Source organism: Hemiscyllium ocellatum, chromosome 23 (assembly GCF_020745735.1).
Source record: "Hemiscyllium ocellatum isolate sHemOce1 chromosome 23, sHemOce1.pat.X.cur, whole genome shotgun sequence".
In the NCBI taxonomy this organism is placed as follows: Eukaryota; Metazoa; Chordata; class Chondrichthyes; order Orectolobiformes; family Hemiscylliidae; genus Hemiscyllium; species Hemiscyllium ocellatum.
This window is the reverse complement of record NC_083423.1, coordinates 14,758,069-14,778,460: the sequence shown is the minus strand read 5'-3', so window position 1 is coordinate 14,778,460 and position 20,392 is coordinate 14,758,069. Positions and strand designations below refer to the sequence as shown.

Sequence of the window (20,392 nt, the reverse complement as noted above, 5' to 3'; positions counted from 1 at the left end):
TTCAGGAATTCCTGAAGAAGGGCTTATGCCCGAAACGTCGAATCACCTGTTCCTTGGATGCTGCCTGACCTGCTGTGCTTTTCCAGCAACACATTTTCTGTTCTGAGTTGTCATAGTGTCCAGGGATGTGCAGGTTAGATAGATTAGCTGTGGGAAATGTAAGATTTACAAGGATAGGGTAGGGGGCTGGGGCTGGGTCTTGGTGGCTTCTTTGTAAGAGCTTTTACCTTACAAATCCTCTGAGCAATGCACATTTATTCGGGTTGACTGGATCCCCTATAACAACACGAAGTATTTAGTCATTTCGGCATAAAGATCTAGGATGAGATGATTGGTTGATGCTGGATGAGAGTTGAAAATCATCACACTAACTTTATACATGTCCTCACGTGATTCTCAAGTTCATGATGATGCTGGCCGTAAATGCAGTTTTATCTATCATTATGACCTAACTGCTGCAGGCTTTTTGCTGCTGTGATTCCTGCAACAAAACAATGCGGTCACCACAAAACTACCTCATTGGTGTAAAGCCCTTTGACAAGTCTTCAGGCATCAGGAGTTTATTCTTTTGTTTCCAGGAAACTTTGATAAACCATAGAGTCAGAGATATACTGCACGGAAACAGACCCTCTTTTCAGTTGAGAAATTTGAATTCAGTAACACAATGGAATTAAGGGAAATATTAACTTAATGTGATTGTGTAAGCACTGCTGATTGGGATTAAAAGAAAATTCTTGCTTTCTAATGTCTTAGAGGGAAGGAGGTCTGTCAAACTTATTGTATCTGGTTTACATGTGACTTCAGACGCACAACAATATGTTTGACTCCTAACCACCATGTGGCAATTAGGAATAGGAATAAATGCTGACCAAGTCAGTGATGCCCAAAGCCTATGAACAAATGCATAAAAGTTCCTGAGAAACAATGCATTGAAGTTATACAGCGTTCAAAGCAAATCAAGGGTAAATAAATGGCAAGGCATGTGGAATATGCTGATGCCACAATTTAACTAGAAAGCGTGTGCTGATCATTGTTCCCCTCAGTTCCCCAAGCCATCATAACATGTATAAAATCCCAATGAGACCATCACATTACCAATTTACCCGAGTGACTGCCACTCAGGACAGTTTAAACAAAACTTCTGTTTATTGTGACACACAGCTTTAATGAGAGCAGTGAAAGGAAAGGGTTTTTAATCCATGCAACTTTAAATTACATCCCTTCAAAAGCCTAAATGCACAAATCATGATTAAGACAGACAAAAAGCAAACATTTTACCATGAATATCATTGGTGCAAAAAGAAATATAGTAAGCAAAACTTAAAAAATCAGAAGTCTGAGGTGGAAAGCTATTTTTCTCATGGTATTTTTGATTTTTGCACTGATGACATGGTGCTGTCTATACAATGACAGTAGCCTTTTAAATCAGCATTGATCAAGTGAATTTGGGTCTTGTATGAATTATTACTTTAAAGGTTTCTTAGATTGCTTGGCTTCTCCCCACATGGAGAGAGAGAAAGAGTGGGGTTGGGGGGATGGATGCTGTCTGTCGGCAAACTCTGGATGTTTCTTCACCCTGCTGCTCTTGTCACTTACAGCTTCTTAACACTCTGCAGCTCAGCCAATCAAAGGGCTGTTGTCAAGCAGAATTTCTATCAGGTTGAAAAATTCTCAGTGTCCCTCAGTCTTGAATTCTCCGTCTCACTGCTTCCACAAAGCAATGTTGTATTGCACAGCACAGCAATATGCAACACTTGATTTTCAAGTTGGAAAACTTTCCAATTATATAAGTCCAACGTCCGTTTCAGTTTGCAACGCCCCAAAAATAAAAAAAAACTATGTATAAAACTTTATATATATCTAACTTTAGTTAGGTCACAATTGGAGTAGGGTGTGCATTTCTGGTCACCACACTGCAGGAAGTATGGTGGAGGCTTTGGAGAGAGTGTAAAAGATGTTGACTAGGGTGTTGCCTGGTTTGGTGTGTATTAGTTAGAAGAAGAGATTGGACAAACTTGGATTATTTTCGCGAGAGTGTCAGAGGTTGAGGGGTGACACAATAAAAGTGTATAAAATTGAGAGTCATGGATAGGGTGGATAGTTGAAGTCTTTTTCCCAGGGTGGAACTGTCAAATATTAGGGGGCATTTGGTTAAAGTGAGAGGTGGAAAATTTAAAGGAGAGGAAGGATGCCAATTTTTTTTCCACAAAGGGAGGTGGATGCCTGAAACCTAATGCCAGGGGCATGACAGAAGCAGAAATGATAGCAAGTTTAAGAGGTATTTCGAGTCGAGAATGTGGTGCTATGAAAGCACAGCAGGTCAGGGAGCACCCGGGGAGCAGGAGAATCAACATTTCGGGCATCAGACCTTCATCAGGAACTGCTTATGCCCGAAACTTCAATTCTCCTGTTCCTTGGATGCTGCCTGACCTGCTGTGCTTTTCCAGTACTACAATATCAACTCTGATCTCCAGCATCTGCAGTCCTTTCTCCTTAAGAGGCATTTAGACAGACATGTGAGCAAGCAGGGAATAGAGGAATGCAGACCGTGTGCAGGCAGATGGGATTAGTTTAGAATAGCATCATTGTTGACACAGACATGGTGGGCTGAAGGACCTGTTTCTGTGCTGTATTATTCTATGTTCTGTGTCATCTCTTACTCTGAGTTGCCATACGCTCTTGAGCTATGGATGAGAAGAATTTTCAGCGCTGAAAATGTTGATGTTACATGAGAGTCATGTTTGACTGTGACATTTCCTCCTCAGAACACTGGAACAGGAATAGATCATTCAGACCCTCGAGTCTGTCCCGACATTCAAGTTGGCCATATTTAATCCATATCTTAACTTTATTGGGTTCCAATCCTCCAATACCATTGTCTAATAAAGGTCTAGCAGTCCCGATCCTGTGTCCAATTCCAAGCCCTTCTATTTTTGAGGAGGTTATTTTCACAGTTACTCCAATTATTGAGCAGTTATATGACTGTAATTCTCATGATTTGGAGATGCTGGTGTTGGACTGGGGTGTACCAAGTTAAAAATCACACAACACCAGGTTATAGTCCAACAGGTTTATTTGGAAGCACCAGCTTTCAGAGCGTTGCTCCTTTACCAGGTGCCACAACCACCTGATGAAGGAGCGTCACTCTGAAAGCTAGTGTTTCTAATTAAACCTGTTGGACTATAACCTGGTATTGTGTGATTTTTGACTTTGTTTTGCAGAACAAATGTGAGAATTACATTGGGTTTGCTGAAAACCTTTAGAGCTAGCAAAGGAAATATCCTTGACCTTTGGAAATCTCTAGCGAAAATTGTTGAAATGGTAATTCTCCAGGTGGTTGCCGTAGAAATGTATTTGGTGCTTGTCCATGGACCAAATTGATTAAGGACATCTGATGGCAATGTAGGCTTTTGGTGTCTGTAGTGGGGGAGGAAGGGGAAGACAGATATGGGTGCATTAATTATGTTGGACATGGGGGTCTTGTGGAGCCAGTGGTATTGTCCCTCCCTCTATCCCAGAATGTCTGGGTTCAAGCCCCACCTGCCCCAGAGATGGTTTATAGCTTGTCCGATTAAAATAAAAAGGAAAAAAGAATTATGCTGGGCATTTAAAGGAGCTCTTTCTGTCGAACCACGCTTGGCTAAAATTGCTTGCGGATTTTTTTTGAATGTAGAATGGTCATGTAAGGAGTGTCACAGCTTTTTTGTAATAGCTATTCTCCTCAGTCAAAATAAATGAGAAACCCTCTTTAAATCTATCTGCATTATTCCTCTTCAAATACAAGTACAGTGACCTTTCTGACTTTGAGGTGAAAGTGGTTATGGACTGATTTCAAAACCTTCCTGGGGTTCAGGGATGCAAATAAATTTCTGACATGGCCAATAGAAGACACGTCCATACAATTCTGGTCTGAAGATGAGGCGATGTGCTCTAAAATGCACTCCCTCTCCCTGATTTCCAAACCTGGTGCTCTGCACAGGGCTGTACAGTCTGTGTGAAGGAATAATCTCTTCTCTGAGCTGGCATCAGGAGGCCTAGCTCTGGGTGTTGTTCAGTCGACCATTAAAATGAAGTATTTAACAAGCCTGTCAAAACAATCAGGAACAGATGGTTAACAATGAGCAGCGCTAACAGGAAATATATTATGTAAAATTTAGATAGATTAATTGTCAGTCGTGATTTGTGTGGATTGATTTATCTCTCTTTCGGCTGCCAGGGAGGCAGCTCAGTTCTGTAAAAACGATGAAGGATGGTTTATGTGTTACAGTTATCCTCAGGTTATGGAGCCTCACCCGATGGGTTGGCACTTTGGAGAGAATGTGGCCCACCTGAGGCATGTGCCTCTAGATTTTCCACTGATTCATTTGGTTCGGAATAGGGCTACAGAATTGGAGGGTTGACCCGTCAAAGGATGTTCAGGTTGTGGAAGGAGTGTCACAAAGGTTTACCAGACTGATTCCTGGGATGGCAGGACTGACATGTGAAGAGAGATTGTCTCAGTTGGGAATATATTCACTGGAATTTTGAAGAATTGGGTGGGGGGAAATTGTGTTGCATAGTAACCTTTAAAATTCCAAGAAGGATGTTCCAAATGACTAAAAAATCCAGAACCAGGGGTCACATGGGGTAGGCCATTTTGGATTCTGATGAGGAGAGTGGTGGGCCTGTGCAATTCTCTGGCACAGAAAGTGTTTGAGGCCTAACATTGAAAGTTTCCAAGGAGGAGTTAGCTATCATTCACAGGGCTAAAGAGATCAAAGGGTATGTGGAGAAAGCAGGAACAGGGGATTGAGTTCAATGATCAGCCATGAATGTGGGAGCAGACTCAAAGGGCTGAATGGCTTACTTTCTGTGTTGCTATATTATTATCCTGGCTGGGTAAAAAATGAGGTCTGCAGATGCTGGAGATCACAGTTGAAAATGCGTTGCTCCTCCACGAGGAGGTTGAACAGTTCATCAACTTTACTAACACCTTCCATCCCGACCTCAAATTCACCTGGACTGTCTCAGACTCCTCCCTCCCCTTCCTAGACCTTTCCATTTCTATCTCAGGCGACCGACTCAACACAGACATCTACTATAAACCGACTGACTCCCACAGCTATCTGGACTACACCTCCTCCCACCCTGCCCCCTGTAAAAACTCCATCCCATATTCCCAATTCCTTTGTCTCCACCGCATCTGCTCCCAGGAGGACCAGTTCCAACACTGCACAGCCCAGATGGCCTCCTTCTTCAAGGACCGCAGATTCCTCCCAAACGTGGTCGACGATGCCCTCCACCGCATCTCCTCCACCCTTGAGCCCCGCCCCTCCAACCGCCACCAAGACAGAACCCCACTGGTTCTCACCTACCACCCCACCAACCTCCGTATACAGTATATCATCCACCGTCATTTCCGCCACCTCCAAACGGACCCCACCACCAGGGATATATTTCCCTCCCCTCCCCTATCAGCATTCTGCAAAGACCACTCCCTTCGTGACTCCCTCGTCAGGTCCACACCCCCCACCAACCCAACCTCCACTCCCGGCACCTTCCCCTGCAACCGCAGGAAATGTAAAACTTGCGCCCACACCTCCTCCCTCACATCCCTCCAAGGCCCCAAGGGATCCTTCCATATCCGCCACAAGTTCACCTGTACCTCCACACACATCATTTATTGCATCCGCTGCACCCGATGTGGCCTCCTCTACATTGGGGAGACGGGCCGCTTACTTGCGGAACGCTTCAGAGAACACCTCAGGGACGCCCGGACCAACCAACCCAACCACCCCGTGGCTCAACACTTTAACTCTCCCTCCCACTCCACCGAGGGCATGCAGGTCCTTGGACTCCTCTACCGGCAAAACATAACAACACGACGGTTGGAGGAAGAACGCCTCATCTTCCGCCTGGGAACCCTCCAACCACAAGGAATGAACTCAGATTTCTCCAGTTTCCTCATTTCCCCTCCCCCCACCTTGTCTCAGTCGGTTCCCTCAACTCAGCACCGCCCTCCTAACCTGCAATCTTCTTCCTAACCTCTCCGCCCCCACCCCACTCCGGCCTATCACCCTCAACTTGACCTCCTTCCACCTATTACACCTCCATCGCCCCTCCCCCAAGTCCCTCCTCCCTACCTTTTATCTTAACCTGCCTGCCACCCTCTCCTCATTCCTGATGAAGGGCTTGTGCCTGAAACGTCGAATTTCCTATTCCTTGGATGCTGCCTGACCTGCTGTGCTTTAACCAGCAACACATTTTCAACTATTATCCTGGCTGCCCTCCTTCTGATGGTCTGCTGATATTATCCAAAGAACTGGGTAATGTTCTACGGACCTGGGTTCACATTCCTCCGTGGCAACTGGTGGAATTCAAATTCAGTAACAAAATTTAGAATTAAGAGTCTAATGATGACCATTGAATCCATTTTGGATTGTCAGAAAAAAACATCTGATTCACTAATGTCCTTTCAGTCGGGAAACTGCTGTGCTTATCTGATCGGGTCTACTTGTGACTCCAGACCCTAGCAATGTAGTTGATTGCTATCTGCCCTCTGGGCATTGAGGGATGGGTAATAAATGCTGGTTTGAATGGTGATGCCCACACACCATCTTTTGAAAAATCCAGGATGCTCCCTCTTGTTGAAGTGGATTCCAGTTCATGAGCCCTGCTTTGTGATAGTTACCCTGATGGGGTAGCTCATGCACAGTGAATATTTCTGCCTCACTCTGAGGGGTATTTTTGCTGGGCATAGCCTTGCAATGATATCCCTTTCCTGATCACCCTTCCAGGAACCAGGTTGAGAACCAATGGGTGGATGAGGATAAAATTTCCACAATGACCTTCTCCCTACTTGGGGTAAGAAGACCATTGGCCACTAATGGTGCTAGATGTAATCATTATGACAGTGCTGCTGGGTAGTTACTCTTTGTCTTGGCATTGTTGGCAGTTTGCCACCAGTCTGAATAGCACCCAGTGTTGGTGGTCTCCAACAGCCCTGGAGTTGGGATCTTTATTGCCACTGATGACCCTCCTCAGTCCCATGAGATAAACACAGTGTTAAGCCTACATCTCTTCAACTCTCACTGCATTAAAAAACCAGGTGAGGTTAACTCCTTTCCCCATCCATTCCATTCAATGCACTTCACTGTGAAAATCCAATTGCATGGTTCGTATCTCCTGGATAAAGCCAGCAAATGGCACAATCAATGCAGTAAAGGATGCTAATTACATAGTCGATGAGGTAAGAGACAGTAATTACATAATCAATGAGACAGGAGAGAAAACACAATACCAAGATAGGTCAAAGACAGTAAATAGCTTAAGTCATCAATTCGGGAATAATAATCAAACTTAAGGTGTAAGCGCTGCTCTTCATTCAGATGCTCTGGACTGAGACAGCAGTTTCCACAGATCTTAAATAACAACAAACTGCTGCCACACAGTGACAGTGTGGCACGAGGACTAAACACTTGTGCCTCTCACTTGGAAGATTTTGTATTCAGGTCCCAGCCAAGACCTGGACAAAATTCTCACTGACACTTCAGTACAGTTTAACATGAGTGCAGCACTGTCAGAGGTGCCACCTCTCAGATGTGACATTAGGCCAGGACCCGACTTCAGGGGAGGTCATTGCTGCTATCTCGAACGGTTGTTAGGAGCTGACAATGATGGGGGAGAGAAGGCCACAAGGAATTAGAAAGTAAATCTGAGAATTTAATTTGGACAGGCTAGCAAGCATGGGAATAATGAGTGGACAGACCTTGGCGCAGGTTAGTAGGGTTTTAGATAAGCTCAGGATTACGGAGAGTGCAGGATGAAAGGTCAAACTGAAGTGCTTTTCAATAGTCCTGGCTGGGTGAGAACAGCATAAGTCCCGGTTTCAAGATGGATGGGCTGAAATAGAAGCTGGAGCCAGCAATGTTATGTAGATGGATGTACAGGTAATGGAGCACATCTGGATTTGTCAGCTCAGGGTCAAGTATGATGCCAGGGTTGAGAGGGTCAGGCAGCAACCAGGCTAAGGGATGGAATTGGTGGTAATGCTAGACCCAATAGCAGTCAGGGAGCACAGGGCTAAATGATGAACTGAGACTTCAGGCACTGTCTTCCCTTTCCTGGCGACCATGAAGAAGACTGTAGGACCAAGGAGTAGGCCATTGAGACTGCTCCACCATTCAATGAGATCATGGCTGATCTAATAATCCTCAACTCCACTTTCCTACCGTTTCCCCATAAGCCTTGATCCTCTTTACTGATTAAAGATCAGCCTATCTCAGCCTTAAACGTGCTGAATGACCCAGCCTCAACAGCCACCTGTAGTAAAGAATTCCACAGATTCACTACCCTCTAAGAGATGAAATTCCTCCTCATATCAGTATTAAAACTGCGACCCCTTTTTATAAGATTACATCCTCCAGACATAGACTTCCCACAATGGGAATGGTTCTCCTCACATCTATCCTGTTAAGTCCCCTGTGAATCTTGTATGGAGTAATAAGATCACCTCTCATTCCTCTCAACTCCAATGCAAGAAGGGACAATGGGCAAGTTGGCTCTGGATAAGCACTGGCCTCCTCACCACCTCCACAAAGATGTTTTGTATGAGAAAGTCCATTGAGAACTTTCTGGATTTGTCAACAATGAAGGCATTTATGGTTCAATCATCTCCACTTTAAGGCCTCAACTTCCCATTGACCCGATTCTCTGGTTTCCCAGCAGTTGAGAGAACTGGGAACGGAGGGCAAGCTAACCACTGGGCTTGACTTGGCTGGCACTTCTATTTGACCCAATCCAGGGCCTATCAGAGTCGGGGCTGTTACCTGTTCTTTCAACTCTGTGAGAAGCTAAAAGAAAAAGATTGCCTTATTGCTGTTGGATCAGACTCGATCAATGGTGTTTTGGACCCAGGATATTTCTGGGGAGGTGGGACTCCGTTTTCAAGCCCATCCCCACCCCCACCCTCCTCTAGCTTATCTCTCCACACTTCAGGCTCTCTGCCTTTATTCCTGATGAAGGGCTTTTGCCCGAAACGTCGATTTTGCTGCTCCTCGGATGCTGCCTGACCTGCTGTGCTCTTCCAGCACCACTAATCCAGAATCTGGTTCCAGCATCTGCAGTCATTGTTTTTACCTCATTGATTTTAACCCTACTGTGAATCCTCTTGCAAGGATGCCTGCCTTGAAGAAGTTTTCTTCCTCTCTCCACAAGAATCTCAGGGAGTCCCTCTCCCACTGCAACTCCCAGGTCATTTCCTCCGCCCTGAAGCTCTTCAAACATGTCCTGAAACAAACTCGGTACCACAGCCACATTTGCTTCCTCAGTGCCTGCCTCCGTAACCAACTCATCCCACACAGACTCCGAACCATCTTTAAACAGCAGAGTTCGGACCCGAACAGGACGAACAGTACAGACTACAGATTCAAAAACACTAGCAACAGTTCTCCTTCAAGATCCTCCGTTCCACGCTTGCAGCAATGCGTTGGCACTTAACATCTCTACAGCCAGCCCTGCCTCAGCTGAGGGCCACACTCTCTCAGAATTGCAAAGGACCCACTCTGTACTACATCCTCAGGAGAATTCATACTCTCAACAAACAGTATTTCAACTCCATCTCAAACATCAAAAACTGTAAGTACAACAAACTTTTATCTACCCACCTCCATAACCAGCGCTCCTCAAACATTTCAGAAGATTCCCCTGGCCTCTGGAACTGCTTGGACGCCATTAGCCATGTGGCTGGTACAGCTGCCACCACCACGCTGATTGATGATGTCACTTCCACCCTCATCATGGCCACTCCCACAACCACTTCTGCTCCTCACAATCCCTCATGCATCACACATGACATCACTTCCACCCCTCACATCATCGCTGATGTCACACGCTCAGAGACTTCTGCCACCCCTACTGCTGTGTCTGCCACCACTTCCACCCCCACCAATGCCACTCACCTACATTCTGCTGACACCCCCTCCCCACAGATCCCACTGTCACCATTCCCAGCCCCCAGAACTCTGAGGGGAACGCCACCCCTGCTCATGACTCCACCCCCATTCCCCCCACCATCTCACCAACTCCAGTTACCGGCTAAACCCCCCACTCCCAGCTCCACACCCACACCAGAACCCAGCTACCAGCCCTGTGGAGTTTTCACCATCCCTCCAGACCACCCCCTCACTGAGGACAAACGATCAGTCCTCAGCAAAGGACTCACCTTCATCCCCCTCCATCCACGCAACAATGAATTTAATACACGCCGTGATGTCGAACACTTCTTCTGCCGCCTCCGCCTCCGAGCTTACTTTCACAATCAGGACCCCGCCCACCTTCCGAGGACCCCTTCGCCCACCTCCAACACACTGCATCCACCTGGACACCCCGCGCTGGCCTATTACCTGCCCTCGACCTCTTCATTTCCAACTGCCGCCTGGACATTAACCACCTCAACCTGTCTACCCCCATCCCCCACTCCAACCTCTCACCCTCACAACGCGCAGCCCTCCAATCCCTCTGCTCCAATCCCAACCTCTCCATCAAGCCAGCAGATTAAGGAGGCGCAGTGGTAGTCTGGCGCACTACCTCTACACCGTTGAAGCCAAACGCCAACTCAAGGACACCTCTTCCTACCGCCCCCTTGACCATGACCCCACCCCCCCCCATCACCAAACCATCATCTCCCAGACCATACAGAACCTCATCACCTCAGGAGATCTCCCACCCACAGCTTCCAACCTCATAGTCCGAGAACCCCGCACTGCCCAGTTCTACCTCGTTCCCAAGATCCACAAGCCTGACCACCCTGGCCGACCCATTGTCTCAGCATGCTCCTGCCCCACTGAACTCATCTCTACCTACCTCGACACTGTCCTATCCCCCTAGACCAGGAACTCCCCACATACGTTCGAGACATCACCCCTGCCCTCCACCTTCTCCAAGACTTCCATTTCCCCGGTCCCCAACGCCTCATCTTCACCATGGATATCCAATCCCTCTACACCTCCATCCGCCATAACCAGGGCCTCTAAACCCTCTGTTTTTTGCCTCTCCCGACGTCCCCAACAGTAACCTTCCACCGACATGCTCATTCGTTTGGCCGAACTGGTTCTCACCCTTAACAATTTCTCCTTCAAATCCTCCCACTTCCTCCAGACCAAAGGGGTAGCCATGGACACCCGTATGGGCCCCAGCTATGCCTGTCTCTTTGTTGGCTATGTAGAACGGTTGATCTTCTGTAATTACACCGGCACCACCTCCCACCTCTGCCTCCGTTACATTGATGACTGCATTGGCGCTTCCTCGTGCTCCCGCGAGGAGGTTGAGCAATTCATCAACTTCACCAACGCATTCCACCCTGACCTTAAATTTACCTGGACCATCTCCGACACCTCCCTCCCCTTCCTGGACTTCTCCATCTCCATTAATGACGACTGACTTGACACTGACATTTTTTACAAACCCACCGACTCCCACAGCTACCTGGATTACACCTCTTCCCACCCTTGCAAAAATGCCATCCCGTATTCCCAACTCCTCCGCCTCCTCTGTATCTGCTCCCAGGAGGACCAGTTCCACCACAGAATACACCAGATGGCCTCCTTCTTTAGAGACCGCAATTTCCCTTCCCACGTGGTTAAAGATGCCCTCCAATGCATCTCGTCCACATTCCGCGCCTCCGCCCTCAGACCCCACCCCTCCAACCGTAACAAGGACAGAACCCCCGGGTGCTCACCTTCCACCCTACCAACCTCCGCATAAACCAAATCATCCGCCGACATTTCCGCCACCTCCAAAAAAGACCCTACCACCAGGGATATATTTCCCTCCCCAACCCTTCCCGCCTTCCGCAAAGACCGTTCCCTCCATGACTACCTGGTCAGGTCCACGCACCTCTACAACACACACTCCCATCCTGGTACTTTCCCTTGCCACCGCAGGAACTGCAAAACCTGCGCCCACACCTCCTCCCTCACCTCCATCCAAGGCCCTAAAGGAGCCTTCCACATCCATCAAAGTTTTACCTGCACATCCACTAATATAATTTATCGTATCCGTTGCTCCCAATGCGGTCTCCTCTACATTGGGGAGACTGGACGCCTCCTAGCAGAGCGCTTTAGGGAACATCTCCGGGACACCCGCACCAATCAACCACACCGCCCTGTGGCCCAACATTTCAACTCCCCCTCCCACTCTGCCGAGGACATGGAGGTCCTGGGCCTCCTTCACCGCCGCCCCCTCACCACCAGACGCCTGGAGGAAGAATGCCTCATCTTCCGCCTTGGAACACTTCAACCCCAGGGCATCAATGTGGACTTCAACAGTTTCCTCATTTCCCCTTCCCCCATCTCACCCTAGTTCCAAACTTCCAGCTCAGCACTGTCCCCATGACTTGTCCTATCTGCCTAACTTTTTTTCCACCTATCCACTCCACCCTCCCCCCGCCCCCGATCTATCACCTTCATCCCTTCCCCCACTCACCTATTGTACTCTATGCTACTTTCTTCCCACCCCCACCCTCCCCTAGCTTATCTCTCCACCCTTCAGGCTCACTGCCTTTATTCCTGATGAAGGACTTTTGCCCGAAACGTCGATTTTACTGCTCCTCGGATGCTGCCTGAACTGCTGTGCTCTTCCAGCACCACTAATCCAGAAACTCTTTAAAAGGAGTCAATCTGGCGCACTTTGTCAGTGGTGAGCCAGTGAATACATTCGCTCCCACATTTAGATTCCAAATTGGAGAATCATGGTCTTGGTGTGAGTCAGGAAGCAGGCCATAGATCTCTGGATGAACTAGAGTTAACAGAGAGGTACAGAGAGAAAAGACAAAAAAAAAGGACTTGCATTTGTGTAGCACCTTTCACAACCTGAGCACATTTGTAAAAGCACTTTACAACCTATGCAATTGTAACCTGGGGAATGTGCCAGCCAACTTGCACAGTAACCTCCCACAAATAACGTGACAATCACCAGATAAGTGTTTTTTATTGTTATTGTGGCAAAATCTTCCAGTCAACCCTTCGGCTCCTGGTACTTTGGGGAAGGGCAGCAGGGATTAGTGTTCCCACTGGGCTGAGAGACTCATACCAAATCTTCCTGGACACAGCTATGGTCACATGGGCCTTCTCCCCACCAAAGTGGCCTGAAAACTGAAAGAGAAACATTTTAAACATTTGAAAAGCTGCTAAGAGGAGTGGGTGCCATTTTCACAAGGAAATCAATCTGTTCCTTCTCAACTAGATGGAGGTCATCATACAGGCCCACAGTTTTGAGAATCAATCCACTATGTCCTCATTGGCTGGAAAACCACCATTTAGCCAATTTGAAAGATCATTGCTGGGTGAGTATTTCTAATTTAGTGGGGAATCGTGATCCCCATTTGATCCTGACTCCAATCCTGTCCCTTCAGTTTGCAAAGCTTCCAAGATCAGATGACATCAGGCACTTTTAGACCAACATGGATGAGGCCCATTATAGACAAGTCTAACCAACATGTTATTACACAGCTCTAAAGCAGGAGGGACTTGAGCCCAGCCCTCTGGCCCAGAGGTAGGGACACTGCCACTGCACTTACACGACCCCCAGCTCCTTCAGGCAGCAGTCCCTGAATAGCTCATTATCCATTCTGTCCTGTTCAACCAATTGCTTAACTTTGAAGGCTTTCAGTTCAAATATACAGAAATAATAACTTCCTCAGTAAGACAGCTATTTTGTTTCTCAGTCTGGTTTAAATTGCTTGGATTTCAAACGGATCTTGTGTGTAGTCACAAATTTTGCTATATGTGTGTGACGTCACAAAGGAGGCAACAATTAATGATTAGTCAATTGGCAATTACATTTGCAATATTTACAGATTGTTTCATTAATTAATATTCATTACCAAATTTTGATTGTTCCAAACAACGGTTTGATTACAGAAATTTCAGCTGAGTACTGTGCAATTAATTATTCATGCTTCCTACTGAAAGAACGGCCAGCTTTGCATTTTCCTTTGCAAACATTTCATTATTTAAACACTTCTTACAAGCATCATTCGAAACAGGGAATAAGAGCTGATTACAAAATTTCAGTTGCTGAATATTTACTAAGTGTAATTCCTTTCATTATTCTAACAGAACGTGGCACAGTCATGGGGTTTTAAAATAAAACATTTCAGGGGGGATCCTTCATGGAAGACTCCCAAATGCTCTCTATCTTCCTTATAGTAAAATGGATGTCTGCCTATATTTCTGCTCTGCAGGAAGGAACAAAATAGGAAGGGTTTGTTTGCAAAGTGGGCGGATGAGAGAATGATCATTGAGGCTTTCTTGGCTCACTTGTGCTGAGATCACCTGTAGTCTTCCCATCCCAGCATGTAATCGGTCCTTAAGCGATTCCAGGATTTTTCCAAGAAATCCCACACGCCATCTGAAACTTGCTTTTCATTGCTTTTAACGCTGCCATTTAATTTCCTTTGCCAATCAACAGTTTTGTTTAGTGTTATGTTTCATTCTTCCCCTTTGTAGTATGACTCTTTGGGAAGTCTTCTTCCTTCAAGATAGAAAGACTTCAGCTCCCCCATGTGTTGTGCAGTGCCCAGGCTCTAGGGTAGGAGAGGTTTAGATTCCCTACAGTATGGAAACAGGCTCTTCGGCCCAACAAGTCCACACTGACCCTCTGAAGAGCAACCCACCCAGACCCATTCCCCTACCCTATATATACCCTTTACCAATGCACCTAACACTATGGGCAATTTAGCAAGGCCAATTCACGTAACCTGCATATCTTTGGATTGTGGGAGGAAACCAGAGCACCTGGAGGAAGCCCACGCAGACACAGGGAGAATGTGCAAACCGCACACAAAGAGTCGCCTGAGGTGGGAATTGAACCCAGGTCTCTGGCACTGTGAGGCAGCAGTGCAAACCACTGAGCCACCATGCCGCAGAGGAGAATGGGAGTCAGGGCAGATGCAGCTTTTAACCTGGCTTCCTGTGTTCAGTTCATTTTGTTCAGCAGGTCATGTTGCAGCTGTACAAGACTTTGATTAGGCCACTTTTGGAATATTGCGTACAAATCTGGTCTCCTTCAGATATGAAGGATGTTGTGAAACCTGAAAGGGTTCAGAAAAGATTTACAAGGATGTTGCCTGGGTTGGAGGATTTGAGCTACAGGGAGAGGCTGAATAGGCTGGGGCTGTTTTCCCTGGAGTGTTGGAGGCTGAGGGCTGACGTTATAGAGGTTTGTAAAATCACGAGGTGCATAGATAGGATAAATAGACAAAGTATTTTCCCTGGGGTGGGGGAGTCCAGAACTAGAGGGCCTAGGTTTAGGGTGTGAGGGGAAAGAAATGAAAGAGACCTAAGGGGCAACTTTTTCATGCATAGGGTGTACGTGTATGGAATGAGCTGCCAGAGGATGTGGTGGAGGCTCGTGAGATTACAACATTTAAGAGGAATCTGGATGGGTATATGAATAGGAAGTGTTTGGAGGGTTTGTATTGTGTGCTGAGACTAGATTGGGTTGGGATATCTGGTTAGCATAGACGAATTGGACTGAAGGGTCTGTTTCTGTGCTGTACATCTGCATGACACTATGTCCTATTTATTAGTTTGCTCCCTCGTTATTGGCAACGTTAAACTGCCAGTCTACAAAACATCAGCTAGATCTCCGCTTAGCTACTCACATCCCTTTTATGTCACCAGTTCTTGTGTTATGTATTCTCAGACTTCCTCCACATGAGCAGCCAGCCTCCGAGTTTGGTATTGCCCTCCGATTTGACCAGTAAGCTCAGAATCCCTGGCATTCCTGTGAGTTTATCTCCATCGTGCTTGTGATTCAGCAGACTGCAACCAATCTGTCCTTCCTTGAACCTTATCCTAACATAGATTTGACTCCAGTGGATTTGATGTCCTGAATTATGGTGCTTTTTCAAAAAAAAGGTTTCTAGGATGTAGGCGCCATTGTCTAGGCCAATATTTATTTTCCATCCTTCATTGTCCAAAGGCACATCTCTGTGCGTCTGAAGTTAACATGTAGGCCAGACCAGATGTGGATGGAAGATTTCCTTCCCTAAAGGACACTAGGGAGGCGAACAGTAGTTACGTGGTCATTATTAAGCTAAGTTCTTGATTCAGTTTTTAAAAATTGAATTCAAATGCTACTCTCTAACATCATGCTCAGAACATTGGCCCAGGATCTTGGATTCATATCCAGTGAAATTACAGCTATACCACCACCTCCACTCGATCCTGATCACCCATTGCCATTGAGAAGACTTTGGAGTTTTATCGGAGCTCAATCAACTGTAATCCCTTCCCCATCTCTACTGCAGTCATATCTTCCTGTGGAGAATTCAGTATGCCACTTATTCTTGTTGGGTAGATGGCAGTGGGATTAGAGAAACAAAAGCAATCTGACGGGGATAGAAATGTTTTCATGCAATGTTATACCTTATTGGGTCAGCACGCTGGAAATTGAGCCCAGAATTCCTGGAGTTGTTACAAAAGTTAGATTTTGAAAATTACACAGAATTCCTCAATGTACTTGCCTTTTAGACCCAGGTTGACACAAAACATTGGCCAGATTTCTTTACTTAGCAAGGATGACTATTCATTGCAAATAAACAGGTTCTAACAACCGATAGACGATTATAAATGGCCAACATATAACTGTACTAATTAAAAGTCAACCTCCTTTGAAACACACACACACACACACACACACACACACAAACAAAGTGGGTATTACAGATGGAGGAAAAGACAGATACTTTCACTTGCTTTCACAAAAGGTATAAGATGGCTGGTTTACACTTACAAAGCTTTGATTTATCAAGTAAATGTCACATCTTACAGCAACTGAGAAGGGGATATAAACTCGCACTCTTTCAGCTTGAGATGCTTTCTACTATAAAGTAGGAATAGCTCCATCCCCTCCAGAGATCTGATGGTCTCTGCCTAACATTTATGCCATGAAGCTAAAGTAACAGTGTAATACTTTGGATGCTGGAAATCTGAAACAAATAAAAATAGGGGTGGAGCAACTCGGCAGCTCTGACAGCATCTGTGGAAAGAGGAACAGAATTAACATTTCAAGTCCAGTATGTCCCTTCTGAAGAAGTCATATCAGACTCAAAACTTTGTCTATTTCTCTCTCCATGGATGCTGCCAAACCTGCTGAGTTTTTCCAACATGCTCTGTGTTTATTTCACACCTCAAAGCTGATCAGCTGTGTGGGAGCCAATCACATAGTTATGGGCAGACAGAAGGCCGATGTATTAATAAATGATGGCGAGTCTATCGATGAATCAGCTATTTGTTTGCATTTGAAGTTTCATTTGTATACACCCTCAACTCTGGCTTATTATTATTGAGGCTTCCTCTGCTGCTTGAGTGAACAGCTGTGTAAACAATACCTACCTTTTTGAAGGCCTTTTGCCCGAAACGTCGATTTCGCTGCACTTTGGATGCTGCTTGAACTGCTGTGCTCTTCCAGCACCACTAGTCCAGAATCTGGTTTCCAGCATCTGCAGTCATTTTTTTTACCTCCTAAACAATACCTACAGTGAGTGTCAGGTAACTGTTTCTTAAAAAAGAAGGATCAATTCTTGATCTTAAAACAGTTATTTTCCGATATCAGTGTACCAGCAAAAAATATGGAAAAATAAAAAGATACATGCTTTGCAAGTACTGCCTGAGGTTGTGCTAGAGGTGGGTTCAGTCATGGCTTTCAGAACAGAACAAATTTGTTATTACAATGTATAGGGTTAAGGGGAGAAAGCATTGACTGAAACATTGAGTCTGGAAGCCGGTGCAGACACAATGGACCAAATGGCCTCCTTTCTGCTGTTAGCGGCTATGAGATTTAGCTAATTCCTCTTTGAAGAGATTAACTCAATCGATGTTGTGTCCTGCTTTTCCCCATTCCTTTCTGCATAGAAACAGGTTTTGTTCAATTTCTGCCCTCTCTAGAGTCTTGTTAAATCTCAAAGTGTGCACTCCAGTTCAGGAATCACAGCCGAAATCAAACAAAGTCAAACTCAAAGAGCTTGCTTTTTACTTTCAGCACTTTGAGTTATACTGGTAGCAGTCACTTTGTGAATAATTTGTGCGTGACATCAATTAGCAATGATTTCCCTGAGCTAGGTTATCGAGGCCGCTCTGGTACCCTCCTTAATATAGACAGTGCTGTTTTATCAAGATTGTTTTTTCACTTTGCACTTCACTTTGCCTTATTCCTGAATACACATTGAAAAGGAAGCAAATTATCTGCAGATCCAGACACTGCAATGCAAGTGAAATGTTGACCAGTAAATGCCAATCAATCACGTCGGTTATCTTGATTTAATCCCTTTCACACATCAATGTGGCCCATGTGTGCTTGTCCAATCGTCCAAAACCCAGTCTGCACTTGATGAAAATTGACTGATGATGTGTATTTCAGTTGTCATGGTTAAAGCTACATGCATCTCAAGGACAGGATTCATTTCATTTCTGATTGAATGGATGCCCAGGTAGAAAATAGATCCACCAAGCATATAGTCAGGAGGAGGCCATTCAAGGCCATTCCACTAAATTGTGACTGATCTGGATCTCAGCTCGGCTTAGCTCCCTATCTGCCGTGCATTCGCCGAATAATAAAATTGTTCAGTCACAGCTTTGAGATTTTCAATTAATCACTAATCCAGTAACTCTCTCCAAGGGAGAATCCCAGATCTTCTCTTTGTGTGGGCAATTGTTTCCAATGCTCAGTTCCAATTTTAGACATTTCTAATTAAGATAAATGTGACACATCTCTGAAGCCGATGGTACTTGAACGCGGGTCTCCTGGCTCAAAGGTAGGAACACTACCACTATGCCACAAGATCCTTCTCATTCCAGTTTTAAGGTCATGACCCCTTGTTTGGCCTACTCCTAGCAACATTTTTATAATCATCGAATGCCCTCTTGAAGTGCTCAATTGAACCTGCCTTCACCATATTTCCAGGCCGTATCATTTTAAATTTATGTCCTTTTTGTCCTTTTATGGAGTCATAAAGATGTACAGCACAGAAACAGATCTTCGGTCCAACTCATCCATCCGAACAAATATCCTAACTTAATTTACTCCTGTTTACCAGCACTTGGCCCATATCCCTCTAAACTCTTCCTATTCGTATACCCATTAAGATGCCTTTTAAATGTTGTAATTGTACCAGCCACCATCACTTCCTCTGGCAGCTTCTTCCATACACGCACCACTCTCTGTGTGAGAAAGTTGATCCTTACCTCCTTTTAAATGTTTCCCCTCTCACCTTAAACCTATGCCCACTAGTTTTGGGCTCCCCTACCCTGGAGAAAAGATTTTGTCTATTCACCTTATCCTTGCTCCTTTTGATTTTATAGGTCTCTATATGGTCACCCCTCAGCCTCCAAAGCTGCAGAGAAAACAGCCCCAATAACTCAAACCCTCCAACTCCGGCAATGTCCTTGTAAATCTTTTCTGAACCCTTTAAAGTTTCACAACATCCTTCCTATAGCAGGGAGACCAGAATTGAACGCATCTGAGCAGGAACAGTTTCTCCCTATCTATCTGGCTTACTCATGAGTTTGAAAACTTCGATTAGATCTCTTTGCATCCTTCCCTCCAAGGAGAATAGCCTCAGCTTTTTCAATCTACCCTGATTATTGAAATTCTTCATCCTTAGAACCATCCCTGTAAAGCATGTCAACACTCTCTCCAATCTGTTGATATTCTCCAATCTCCATAAATCATGGAATCCCTACAGTGTGGGAGCAGGTCATTCAGCACATGGAGTCTAACCTTTTGCAATGCATTCCACCTGCTCATCCCCTCCAATTCCCATTGCTAATCCACCTCACCTGCACATCCCTGGGCTCTATGCCCAATTTAGATTAGATTAGATTCCCTACAGTGTGGAAACAGGCCCGTTGGCCCAACCAATCCACACTGACCCTCTGAAGAGCAACCCACCCAGACCCATTCCCCTACACCTAACACTGCGGGCAATTTAGCATGGCCAATCCACCTAACCTACACAGCTTTGGTCTGTGGGAGGAAACCGGAGCACCCAAAGGAAACCCACGCAAACACGGGGAGAATGGGCAAACTCCAAACAGACAGTTGTCCAAGGCAGGAATCGAACCTGAGTCCCTGACACTGTGAGGCAGCTGTGCTAACCACTGAGCCACTGTGTCGCCCCATAAATGGTGGAAATAAAATCTTACACTGTAGACAGGGTAAGAAGTCCCTGAATGGCTTTGATATTGTAAAGTGTAGAGTCATAGAGTCTTAGAGATCTACAGCATGGAAACAGACCCTTCGGTCCAACTCTCCTTGTAAGCGATTTAAAAATTCATTCATGAAATGTGGGCATCACTGGCTAGGCTGGCATTTATTACCCAGATTTAGTTACCCTGTAGCAGGTGATGGT

The 20,392-nt window shown here is 45.7% G+C and overlaps 1 protein-coding gene across 2 annotated transcripts in view; it reads left to right on the top strand.

Annotated features, from left to right (window-relative positions):
* Positions 1–20,392, top strand: part of plxna4 (plexin A4) — a 630,201-nt gene that overhangs the window by 402,637 nt on the left and 207,172 nt on the right. The window contains exon 8 of one of the 2 annotated variants that reach the window (XM_060842704.1): positions 13,222–13,292. The exons of the other annotated variant lie outside the window; for it this stretch is intronic. Coding sequence (XP_060698687.1) covers positions 13,222–13,253 — 32 coding nt within the window. The 3' untranslated portion in view covers positions 13,254–13,292. Of the gene's footprint in view, positions 1–13,221; positions 13,293–20,392 lie in introns of those variants that run through there. 2 annotated transcript variants of the gene reach the window in all.